Source organism: Neovison vison, chromosome 4, assembly GCF_020171115.1.
Source record: "Neovison vison isolate M4711 chromosome 4, ASM_NN_V1, whole genome shotgun sequence".
In the NCBI taxonomy this organism is placed as follows: domain Eukaryota; kingdom Metazoa; phylum Chordata; class Mammalia; order Carnivora; family Mustelidae; genus Neogale; species Neogale vison.
In genome coordinates, this window is record NC_058094.1 from 228,454,034 (window position 1) to 228,466,887 (window position 12,854).

At 54.5% G+C, this 12,854-nt stretch overlaps 1 protein-coding gene across 2 annotated transcripts in view; it reads right to left on the reverse strand.

The window, feature by feature from the left end:
• Window positions 1-12,854, reverse strand: part of PAXIP1 (PAX interacting protein 1) — a 48,276-nt gene that overhangs the window by 19,375 nt on the left and 16,047 nt on the right. For both annotated transcript variants that reach the window (XM_044246906.1, XM_044246907.1), the window contains 3 exons: window positions 11,457-11,570; window positions 5,999-6,634; window positions 336-927 (listed from right to left, as the gene is read on the reverse strand). In XM_044246906.1, coding sequence (XP_044102841.1) covers window positions 336-927; window positions 5,999-6,634; window positions 11,457-11,570 — 1,342 coding nt within the window. The remainder of the gene's footprint in view (window positions 1-335; window positions 928-5,998; window positions 6,635-11,456; window positions 11,571-12,854) is intronic.

Below are 12,854 nucleotides of genomic sequence, written 5' to 3' on the forward strand. Positions count from 1 at the left end.
TGAAGCGAGCCGCTCCCGGCCAGGACGTGCGGCAGCAGCCGGAGCACTAGCCTGGGGGTGCAGTGGGCGTGTGCCAGCGGGGCTGCGTGCACTCGTGGTCTGACAGCAGGACCAACGGAGCGAAGCCCTGGGCACCCTCGGGGCGACGGTCGTCCTGCGGGACGCCATCCACGGGGAGGGCTACACCATCGCCCTGGGCAGAGGCCGTGCACCTGCTCTTCGCCGGGTGCGAGGCTCGGGGAGGACTCCGCACCCTGCCCCTCCCCGCCCCCGCTCTCCGCGCAGACGTTCGCACGGCTTCTGGGAGAAAGACAGACGCACCCCACGGGACTCACTTTCCACGGCTGGGTCGTGTCCAAAGAGCTGGTGCGGGGGCTGCTGGGACGGCGGGGGCGGCTGCGGCTGGGGCTGGTGCTGCTGCAGGGGCGGGTGCGGGGGCGGGTGCGGGGGCTGCACCGGGGGCTGCGCGGGCGGGGCCGGCTGCTGCTGCAGGCGCTGGAGCTGGAGCTGCTGCTGGAGCTGGTGCAGCTGCTGCTGCTGGAGCTGCTGCTGCTGGAGCTGGTGCAGCTGCTGCTGCAGGACGTGCTGCGGCTGCGGCTGCAGGGGCTGCAGGGGCTGCTGGGGCCGGTGCAGCTGCTGCTGGGGGAAGGGCAGCGGCTGGGGGGGGAAGGGGTGCGGCGGCGGCTGCGGGTACGGCTGCTGGGCGATCTGCGGCTGCGGCTGGAGCTGCAGGAGCTGCTGGGCGGGAAGGTGCAGCACCGGGTGCGGCGGGGGCGGGGGTGGCGGCTGCGGGGGCTGCGGCAGGTGCGGCTCAGAAGCCACCTTCACCGGGCCGAAGAGCACCGCGCTGGCGTTGGCGTGGCCCTGCTGGCTGTGATTCACCTGCTGCTCTAAGGTTTTTGTAGGTGCAGAAAGGGACTGTAAGATCTAGGAAACAAACACGAGGCAAAGTCATTAGCCTTGGTCACTGGAACGTCCTAACGATCCCTCTGGCGACAGAGTATGCGCGTCTCGCACACGGCCTGACCGCTGACCGGAACAGGGAGCCCCGGCAACGGCACGCTTCGAGAACAGTACGGCAGGTCTCTTCTCCACTCATGAAAGCATCGCCAACACCCACAAAGTCAGGGAACCCCATTCTGAGACCAACACTTGAAAATAAGGAAGACTCCTAAATAAGCTCGCCACTCGGAGCGGACACACCTATGACCTCGTACGGCTGATGTGCTTTACGGAGCACAGGGATAGGGCTGCAAAAATGAACAAAACAAAGGCACCACTTGCTCCCGGGGGCTTGAGCACGAGTGTGGGTGCCACCGTGTGACATGCAGCCGCGCACAGCACCCCACCGGGACCCCTTCTCCCTCCACAATGCTCCACGGACTTCTGCTAACCCAGGGATACTCCAGGGAACGTCAGCGGACCCAGCAGCCTCTTAGTCTGAACCCAGCTCCCTTCCTACAACAAAAGCAGCGAGTGAATGTCAACATGAAGACCATCCCCCGAGTGAAGCCACCGACCCAGGCAACAGATAACCCCCCAGAGCCACCGGCCCTCCTCATCTGTGGTCACCCTGCCCGTGCGCTGGCACACTCCGTCAACAGGGAACAGAAAAGACACCAACAGAGGTTTGTTCAAATGACAAGTGTTCTCGCAGATGAGAAATCCTCGGTAGAGCTGGTCCATTAGCCTTCCTCAAAGAGGACTTGGGGCTCTTTACATGGAACTGAAGTGTTCTGATCCACAGAAAAACCCGACTAGCCAGACTGTTTCTGTTCTGGTTCCTTCTGCCGCACAGTGACAGGAGTCAGCACAGCGCTCTGTGCCAGCTCAGGGGTTGGGGCGGATGGAACAGGGAGTCAGGAGATGCCAGAGAACCGGATGTGCAGGTTCTGCACAGCGCCAAGTGACAGAACGTGACACGATGAAGCTCCTTCTGCAATATGCTCCAACAGCGAGAATTAGACCCCATCCCCGGATGGTCAAGAGAACTGCAACAACCAAGGAGATTTTACTAAAAACAAACATGACGTGACCCTACTAAAAGAGCACTTGACATTTAAATAAAACTCTAGAAATTTAACTTTACTGTAAGCCACAGCTACAAAGAGATCTCAAGAAGGACCTTAAAACACATCCTTTACTTAAACGGGCTCCGAAACACGAAGGTCCTACGATCCCCGAGGGGAACGCGATCACCAGGCCTCACGCTGAGCAGCAGCGGCGGCCCGTGCGACTGCGGCACAGGGAGAGCCTGAGCTCCCCAAGTCCTCTGCATATGCAAAGGGTCCTCACTGGAGCTCTACACACAGAAAACAGTTTAATGAATCATAAATAACGGTGATAATCTCATGTCAGTCCTTCAAAGTAGTAAAGAACATCCTGTGCAGTGGCGGGAGACGGGCCCCGGCCCGGGCACGCGCACGCCTCCACCACCAGGGGCCGGGGGCGAACAGCTGCGTGTCCTCACGGGGGGACCACAAGCCGGAAGCACAGAGCAGGGTCGGGAACAGCGGCTGCTTCCGGAGGGAGATGGAGTTAGGGGCAGGAGGGAGTTTATCACTTCACAGCCTTGGATGCCAGTGGAGTTTCTGAAGTCTGTACCTGTATTTTTTTACTCTCAGAGGGAACCAGCAGGTAAACTGGACTGGTAAGAAGGAATAAAGGACCGTCTGCCCCCAGCGAGCGGGGTCCAAGCGGTCATCTGCCTCCCGCTGCCTGCCCCTGCATCCCCACCCCCAGATCAAAGGGAGCTCGGGAGGGCCCCAGGGACCCTCCACGTACACTCCACAGCCAGGAGCCGGAGGCTGTGCTCTCAGCCGGTCTCACAGTGGCCAGCAGGACTCTGCAGGAGGCCAGGAGGGCCGGGGCACCTTCCCTGTGGGGACCACGAGCTGAGAAGCTGGGGGAAGCCAGGCTGTGAGCACAGGGCAGCTGAGAGCCCACGAACGTCGGAGCAAGAGCACCGGCCAGAGCGAGATGGCCTGGCCTGGAAAGCTGGGCACCTGGCACGCCAGCCAGTGAGGGGACCCTCAGGACATCACCAGTGCCCGTCAGACGGCTTCTCACCCTTCTGATCTGCCTCTGGCTCAACACACGTTAACCCCGAGGAATCAAAGAAGGAAGTAACCTTCTTAGCTGCGTGATCCCATACTTCGCCACACTGCAAACAAGTGTTAGCGAACGTCAAGTTGGAATTTTTCGGTCACAGGACACTATCGTCATCTTGAAATCACTTGCATACTGAGTGCCCCGACGCGTGCAGAACTGCAGCACCAACCACACGGCTCCTAAGCGCTGTGAACCTGCAGCCTAGACCGTGACGGTCCGCTACATCCTCCCAACTCCCCATCTGATTTTAAACTAAATCCGTCTTCTATTTGTAACATTTCAAAAATTCATTTTCTCACATCTGGCAGTAAAAATGATCTAACATTGCCGGAGAACTCGGAACACCTCCTCGTGGCAGCTGCTGTCCCCAGAGCCGGCCCAGGCCCTCCGGCTTCCCACCTCGCAGCACAGCGAGGCACAGCCCGCCTCTGACGCCTCTCGTGCAGGCCGCCCCCCAACTCCCGGGTGTGGTCCCTCATCTCCACTTCTCAGATTGTTCCGTATCCAAATACCCATTCAGGGAGCGAGGGACTCAAGCTGACACCAGCGAATCCAGCGGCAAAGGCCACAGCGACGGCCAGCACTCCCTGCGGTGCCGGCAAGCCAAGAGCGGGGAGCACGTCTGTCCTGCTGGAATGGCTGAGCCCGTCCGGACCCCTCCACTCCGGGAGGGCTGGGCGAGCGCTCCCCGGGCCCTGGGCTCCCAGGGCCGCCCGCCGGCTGCGGGCTGAGCATGCCAGCCCCCTGATTCCTCGCATGGCACCTTGTCATCTGCCTGCACGCCCAGCCTCTCCCACCCCTGGGACACCACAGCTCCCTGGTTTCTGACTGCCTCACGCTGTCCCCCTGCGGCTTTCCCCCGCCCGCCCAAGCCCCTGGCTTTCCAGGGCTTTCTGACCATCACCCCTGCTCCTGACAGCCCCCCAGGGCTGGGCCCAGACCTCATGTCTTTGCCAGCCACCCCCAGTCAGAGGTGCCACTGGACTGGTAAGAAGGAATAAAGGACCGTCTGAACGGTAAACGACCGCATTCTGTGATCCGTCTTCTCCCCTCCACTCAGGGGACCCTACGGGAGCGCGGGCATCACCTGGACAAGCCTCGCCTTGCCGTGCTCGGACCACCCCACCTCAGGGACCTTCTCCTCAGCCCCCAGCTCCCTGTCGGCGTCGGACTGTCCTCACGCACTCCTCACCTCCCGGGCCTCGGGAGTCCGAGAGCGTGCGGCGGGGCTGGGAGGTGCGGGCGTGGGGAGCGAGCCCGCCGAAGGCGCCTCTCTGCAACACGGAAACGGCCGCTCGGCCTCCAAGCACTGTCACCGTGTAGACTGCAGGACACGGGCTCACCCACTTCTTGAGAAATGCCAGAGATCCCGTTTTTAATGAAGAATCTCATGATTTTAGCAAAAAAATTCAAAAAACTCTTTGGACCAAAGCGAAGGTGTCACACAAAAGGTGCCGTCAGCTACTGGTGGGCAGCCCTGCTCCGCCCCGTCTGTCGGCCCCGGCCAGTGCGCCTCCGTCAACTACGCCAGGCTCTGCCGGCCTCGGCTCTTCCTCCCGCTCGCCGCGGCCCCTGCCCCCCACCCCCTCCTGACCCGGTCACCATCTTCCTCACTCTTCCTAATTTCCCAAGCTAGACTGCCAACCTAAAACCGGGTCCTAACCAGGTCCAACATAATTGTCTTCCCAGAAGCTCTGTATCAACTATTCCAGATTTTCCACTGTCCTCAAACCCCATTACCTCCCTCTTCCCCTACACACGCTGCCTCACGCCATCTTAATTTCCTTCCTTCTGACACCCAAAGAACGTGTTTTCTTTTCTCCGGACCGTATTCTGGATGTCACCACCTTCCAGCATCTCAGGGGCCACCTACCGTATCGGTCACTCACTGCTGAGTCAAGGGAGGGAGGGGAAGAAAAGAGTATTTTGAACGTGCCATCTCCAATGCAAGACTTTTTAAACCACCCCACAGTCATACCCCAAAGTGACAGTGTCACCTACATGTCTGGTCACCCTTCCTGGAGCCCAGCAACCTGCTCCGAAGGCGGCCTCGCTCCGTCGGCACAACAGTCCAGGCGCCGGGGGCCAGGCCCCCGCAAGTGCCTCCAGCCCTCCCCACTCCCCGTCAAGCCTCACTTTCTTGCTTTCCTCACGACAGGGCAAATTCACTCCCGCCGCCCGGTCTTCACAGCTGCGGCTCCATCGTCTGGAACTCTCGGCCCCAGCCCCTCCCTCAGCCTCGCCGTCGTTTCCACCCCCCCTCTAGGAGGCTGCTCCTGATCACCTCACCCAAACAGCCTTCTGCCCCCAACGGCTCTCCTGTGACCCCTTATTACCATCTTCAAAACACCCAAGACCCACAGAAGCCCTCCTGTTGGCATCCTTCTCCATCTGAAACGAGGCTGGGACATTCGTCTTTCTGATTTGCCCGCAGAAACGTACATGGCCCATGCGCCCTCTTAGTTACGTTCTTTCAGATTTAAACTGAAAGACACCTACTAAAACTTTTAACACCCATGCTGCATCAACAAGCTCCAATCACGAAACTATCATTTAAGATTAAGGCTTCTGGAATGAGTAAGTAATTCTGGTTATGTTATCTGTCTACTGTCGGCGAACGAGGAGCACGGGGTCATCACCGGGCCTCTCTGCTGCCGCTGACCCGGGGTTCGGGCGGAGCGAGAGCCTGCTTCGGGGGCCAGCGGTCTCAGCACTGGTGTCCTGCCGGAGTCGAAGCGACACTGAACTCCACACACACACACACTCACGCAGACGACTGTAAAACACGTTCTCGAGCACATACTGCTGGTAGGTCAACATAATCGTACTATGCTGAACCGGACCATAAAACCCGACTCCCAGATCCCCGCGTTAAGGAGGGACTCACGTGAGCGACATTTGACGGTCGGCTCATCTGCTGGAGGTCGGCGTTGTTAGTGATGTTTCTCAGGGTCCGCACAGCCGGACTCCAAGTAGCGATCATTTCCGATCTGTCCGAACTTTGGAGATTCTGTCCCGGGGCCAGGAGGTTGCCCCGGACCTCGGGAGGTAAGATGTTGCCCGGGACGGGGGGCACGTTGGCGCACAAGTTAATGAGGCCAGGCTCCTTCCCCGAGGGCAGTCTGCGTTTCGCCGCAGCCAGCTGTGGGACCTCAGCGGGCGTCCAGTTTAAATTCCTCTCTTGTTTCTCGGGTGAGGAGTCTGAAGAATCATCAAACATCAACTCCCCTTTAGACTTTTCGGTGTTGGATTTGGGTGAGAACTGCTGGTCCCCTGAAGGAGATCCTTCTTGAGAGCTGGCAGGGCTGGATTTTCCCTCCGAACTACCCTCATTTGGGGACTCCTGCTCCTCATTTTCCACCTCCTCCTCCTCCTCTTCCTCTTCCTCTTCTTCTTCATAAATAATGAGTCGAGGATGATAAAATGCTTCGTCCTTTTTGGTTTTTTCCGATATGCAGTCCAGGACCCAGTCAGGGGTCACGATCTTAATGCCTGCTCTCTTCAACGCACACTCGTACTTCTCCTACAAGCGAAGCACAAACACGCGAAGCTGTAAGTCGGACCAAACACCCCACAAGTGTGCATCTGAACACAGGACTCAGCACAGGAGCGCGGCTGAAGCGTCCAGCCCTACAGTGGTCATCACACGCAGACGAGTGTGAACTCCTTTCCGACGCAGGAGCTGGAACCAACCAGGACCCAGGATCACATGCTGACCTCAGGCCGGCAATAGTCATCGGAACAGATTTCGTTTCAAGTAACTTTTATAAATGGTAACAATTAAGGAAAAAGTACAGCTAGCAATCCCACGGAAAATTCTCTTAAATGAAGTAAGTAATTGCCACCTCGTCTAGCCTTTGACACCTTGAAGGAAGAGCGCCTTCAGGACATCCAACATGGTCATGGAAGGGTGGCCGACTTTTCATGGGGAGGCTTTCCCAGGGAGGTGTCTAGTTTGTTGAGCTCAGTCCACAGAGACACAAAGGACACAACACGCCTCTGACCTAACGGGGTTTACGACTTAGCTTGGGAGAGAAAGTAAATACCCCAAGAACATGACGCAGGAGCCTGGCGGGAATAAGCCCAGAGAGAGGCCCTACGGCGGAAAGCCGCACTGCACGGAGAGGCCTGGCAGGGGCGTCAGTGAGCACAGCATCCACCCCACGGAAAAGGTGCGTCACAGGCAGGGGCTCTCCTCCAGGTGAGGGTGTACAACGGAGCAAATCCCAAAGGAAAAAGAGAGAAATGGGAAATAGGAGGCACGGGGAAGAGGATACCAGAGCTCTGAGATAAAGGAGATGGTAGCTGCGGCCCCCCCCAGGCAACAGAGCCCCACATCCCGCCTGGCAGCCAGGAGGATGGCAGCTCCTGGGCAAGCCCGTCCTTAGGGCCCCACACTGAAGCCCGTTTCCTGTCGAGGGGACCAAAGGTGGCACTTGTGGTCTAGGGTCGGGGCAAGGGGGACAGGCAGCAGGGCCGTCCTGGAGGTGTGGAACAGACAGACGGCCGCCGTCCGTGTGGCACGGCCGAGGGCAGCACCGTTCAGTCCGACCTGCCTCCCAGGAAGGGGGAGACCACCCCCGTGTACAGATTTCACTGCCTGTGGCTTCTGAGGATGTGCCACTTTAACCCTTTCTAAAACACAGGCACACTTGGTCACAGGGGAGCACACACGGGTAACCAGTGAAGCAGAGAAAGACTGAGGACGCGTGGTCGTGACCCCGTGATGAGCAGCCACCGCGGTCCTCAGTGTGACGGCTTCGTTAGCAACATGCGCACGGAGCCTTCACGGCGTGGCCGCACTGAGATCTCACGATCAACCTCCCACGACCACACGTGCCCCCCACCCTGGCGTTCTGGTGACCCTGAGACAAAGCCGAGCGCAGAGAGCTGGGAGACAGATCCCTGCGCCCCCCGCCTCCTGCACGCCTGCCCGGCCCGGCTCCTCAGCGACACGGCGCACGCGCCTCCAACCGACAAGCGCCCCGACCTCCACACTCGCCGCCGCGCCGCCTCACGCCCACGGCCTGTCCACAGGAGCCAGGCTCGCCGCTGTGCTGCGCAGCTGCCAGCCGGCACCCCCGGCTCACGGATCACTGCTGTCACCGCCAGGGCCACTTAGTGGTCCCGGGTGTTCCTACTGCTCAGTGTTCCGCTGCCACGAGAAGCTGCGGTTACAGCTCAACACGCGCAGCCTAAATGGTTATGCACAACGGGCTCCCAGGCTCCAAGGCCTCGTGAGCTGAACCACATCCCCTCCCAGACGGCCAGGCCGCCAACTCCGTGTGACTGTGTCGATTCCCCCCCCAACACCCCCACCCCTCAGGCCTAACTCCTTGAAATGACACTGTGTAGACACCATAACTGAAGTGACATATTCTCTTATTCAGAGACAAGCGTATCTTTAACTTCCCTTAAACTTACATACAGCAGCGTGTGGGGACAGCGAAACGCTTGACTCGGTAAAACTACGGCTTGTACGAGCACAGCATCTTTCACTGGGATAGAAGCGTGCGTGTACCTGCGGGCACACCCCCCGCTCCCCGCGCCGGGTGATGCGCCAGCGCCGACCTCGGGACGGCCCCTGAAACTGACACAGCACCGTGTGCAGACAGCAATTAACAAGAACATTAACAAAACTAAGAAGATGTTTATTCTTTATTCTAAAAATCATTCTGAAATATTCAAGTATGAACTGTTAAATCCACCTTCCCACAGTAAACAGGGATGACAGGTTTTCACGGCAGACCAACTTCACTTCTTGACTACCTGTCCCAAAAGAGCCACAGTGCTGTCTCAGGAAAACATCGAGGCCGGATATACACCAAAGTAGCTATAAAACTACACAAATAATACAGATGCACAAGATGACCAAATAACACATATATCAAATAAACTTTATATATTATTTTCCAAGGTAGAAAGGTGTTGAAATAATATGAAATAAACTTTCTCCCTTCTGTTACCACGTAGCAAGCGTGAGACTCCTGCCATGACGTGCAGCGCTGAGCACTCTGGACCCTAGGGAGAAAACAGCAGGCTCAGCGCCGGGACCCACGGCGGCAGCCTTGGGTTCTTGGTTTGCACAGCGTGTGGGCCCGGCACACATCAGCCGTGACCCACTTCTTGCACAAACGCGTGCACAGCTCTCAACTCAAACGCTATGTAAGTTTATATTTCACTCAGGTTTTCTCTCCCTTCTCACCAAATGCTTTTTGTCACCAGAAGACAGTTACTGCTTAAACCAAGGTGACCCAGGAGCAAAGCAATGTGAACACCCTGGCTGGGGCTAATTTACTAGCTAAGTCGTTCTCATTCCTGAATCACCAAAATCACAAGTCATTAATTTGTGGACTGGGACACCAGCAGTGAGGCCGGCGGGGTCAGGGCCACGGCCGGCGGGGGCAGACGGTGCTGCACCGCCACGTCAGGCGTGCTTACACGCAGAAGCCTGCAGCAGCTGTGAACCAGCCCTTCCCAGTATCGAACAAGCACACCCTGTCCTGTGGATTTTGTTACTAAATCCCTCCATTCTTCTCCACTTAACTGACCATTTTTAAAACTTCCAGAGTATGAAAGGTAGTTTCACTATGCTATTTAAACATTTGCGGTGTTCATTTAAAAAAAAAAAAAAGGACTGGGGCGCCTGGGTGGCTCAGTGGGTAAAGCCGCTGCCTTCGGCTCAGGTCATGATCTTGGGGTCCTGGGATCGAGTCCCGCATCGGGCTCTCTGCTCGGCAGGGAGCCTGCTTCCTCCTCTCTCTTTCTGCCTGCCTCTCTGCCTACTTGTGATCTCTGTCTGTCAAATAAATAAATTTAAAAAAAAAAAGGACTGAAAGAGATGCCACTGATTTTCGTGTGCCATCAGCTGGTCCGCGTGACAAACCCAGCCCCTCCCATACGGTCTCTTCAATTATCATTTAGCTCTCCAGAAGTATTGCTCATCCCTACAAAAGCTATAAAGACTTTGTTTCCGGAGCTCCTGGGTGGCTCAGTCATTAAGTATCTGCCTTCGGCTCAGGTCATGATCCCACAGTCCTAGGATCGAGCCCCGCACTGGGGCTTCCCCACTCAGTGGGAAGCCTGCTTCTCCCTCTCCCTCTGCCCCTGCTTGTGTTCCCTCTCTCTCTCTGTCAAATAAATAAATCTTAAAAAAAAAAAAAAAAAGACTGTTTCCTTTCAAACTAAAATCAAATGATTTACTTTTAGCCATAAATTATAAAATAAAATAGCATAACCAAAGCATACTATATTTCTCTTACTGTTATGCAAAATGTAATCTTTTACTCAAACAGATTTTAAGATTCAAATCTTAAATTTTCACAGAGGATGTGTCTTCCTGGACGGTGTGGCTTACTATGCGACAACCACGCCCGCTGGCCCAAAATCTGTCGTCAGGAACCAGATGGTACAAGGCCCGTGCTGGTGAGTCAGCTCTGCTCGGCATCAAAGCCCCAGGGACAGGTGTCTGCTCGGCAGGACCCCTGTGCACCAAGCCCCGAGTCACCCACTGGGCAGTGGCAGCCCCGGCCACGTACCGCGCACGCATCCCCCCTCCCACACAGTCAGCACACCACACGGAAAGCACAGTGACAGCACGGAGACCGAAGGCCGTAAGGAAACACGGAGGGGATACCAACACGTGGAAAGGTCTCACTATAAATACACTGTGACGCTCAAAGGTACAAGTAACCGTTCAGGGGGGAACCAGGGTTTGGCTTCCAGAGAGCGGTAACTCTCAGATTCTCGGGTGCACCGAGATCACCGAGGGGCGGGGCCTGACACAGATGACGGGGCTCCTCACTCGCCCTTTCTAACAAATCTATAGGACAGGCTGCAGCTGCTGACCTGGGGACCCCACCTGGGGAACCAAAAGTCGGTGGCCCCACCAGTGCGGAGACGGGTCACCCTACAATTATCAGGATAAATGTGCTTTTATATATTCTAGATTAAAGGAAATGGCCTTGAAAACTTCACCAAATATACAAGTTTACAAAGTTATCTTCAGCACAGACTTTTCTAAAGACAAGTGAAGACGACGAAAACTGCCTATTTTCACAAATAAAATAAACTGGTTTTACTGGATCTGAAAGGAAACTCAAGGGGTTCAAAAAACTTTCCCCTTTTCTCCATGAAACAAACCCGCATTTCTCTGCATCTAGAAGTCAGCTCTGGCCCTGCATCGAAACGATCAACCTCCGCCATCCTCTGTGGAAGGAGGCTGAGTCCAAGGCACACAAACTAAGAACCAGCTTGTGTAAAGGGATCTAACAATTAATTCAAAAGAAACTCAAAACATGTGACTGCAGGAGATACGGAGCGGACAACATTCGCGAAGTGCTTACCCCCTTCGGCTCGGGAACGACCAGATGTGTGCATTTCTTGTTGAGCTGCAGCTGGCACCCCCCACCGTAGAAGGTGAGCAGAGCCCACAGGGCACTCCTGTCGTCAGACGACACCTGACAGAGGGAGACACACATTTCAGCCTGGGCAAGGTTATCATTAAAATACACTGCAACATCGTAACAATTCTGCCGGATCTACTTAAATCGAACTTAAGGGTATTAGTGGGAAACACAGATGAGCTTTTAGCTACTTGCTTATTTTAACAAAAACTTTCATTCTTATCATGATAGTTTTATAGACCTCTTTTTTTGCCTCATCACCAAATGAATAAAAAAAGTTATATTCACATGTCAAAAAATGAATGGATTCTTTCAACGGAAGTCATAGGGAAAAAAAGCAGAAGTAACTAATACATCATTCCATCTTAACAACCGTAATGTTTTTAAAATGTTTAAATAAAACGGCAGTATCAAAATCATTAAAGAACTCCTTAATCATTAGTAGATAGGTACTAAATACAAAATGAACAAAATACAAAGATAAAAATATAGGTATCTGTAAGATCAGGGAAAAACATAAGTATTACTTAACCCAAAGGAACTGAGGCAAGCTTAGGAGTAACTGTTACACTTGCGTAACTGATGAAGTCGATTTCAGAGCAAGTGATTCATGTTGGAAGTAGAGGCTTTCACGGGAACAAAGCAGCTACCATTTATTGCCTGCCTACTATGTGCCAGGAACTGTGCCAAGTGCTCATAAACATTCCTAACCCTGGGGACCGCCGTGGGAAGTCAGACTTATTAGATCCACTGTACAGATCAGGAAACAGACTTACAGAAATTAGTGACTCGTCAGAAAAGCTGGCTTTTAAAATCCAGGTCTGTCTAAACCCAGGCCTATCTGCATTTCCCCATTGTTCTATCCTTCTTTAAGGGCAGTTACTACCAAAAATAATTTCTAAAAAATAAAATTTTAGATTCTAGAAGACAGAAGAAACAAAAGGGTGTGTTAATTAATTCTAAGGTAATCATTTAACGAAGTGAATTTTTTTCCTGGATCATTGATTATAAATTGAGGGTTATGGTTGTTAAGAATCCTGAACGCTGTCTCAAGTTAATTGTGAAAACTTTATAAACAGCATGTTTTTGAACCTGCCATTATTCAGCTTGCCAGAGCTCTAACATTTTACATCTACTTTCCTCCACTTTACAAATATTTCTAGAAATTACTCTGCATTCCACACTACTGTGACTACTACTAAGAACACACTGATTTCATAAAATCACCTTGAAAAATCACTACTTTGTATCTCTTTTAGTTAGACACTGTCCTATTTCAGAGACTGGACTAGAAAACCCATTTTACTAGCGGCTTTCACAAAAACACTGATCTCCTGC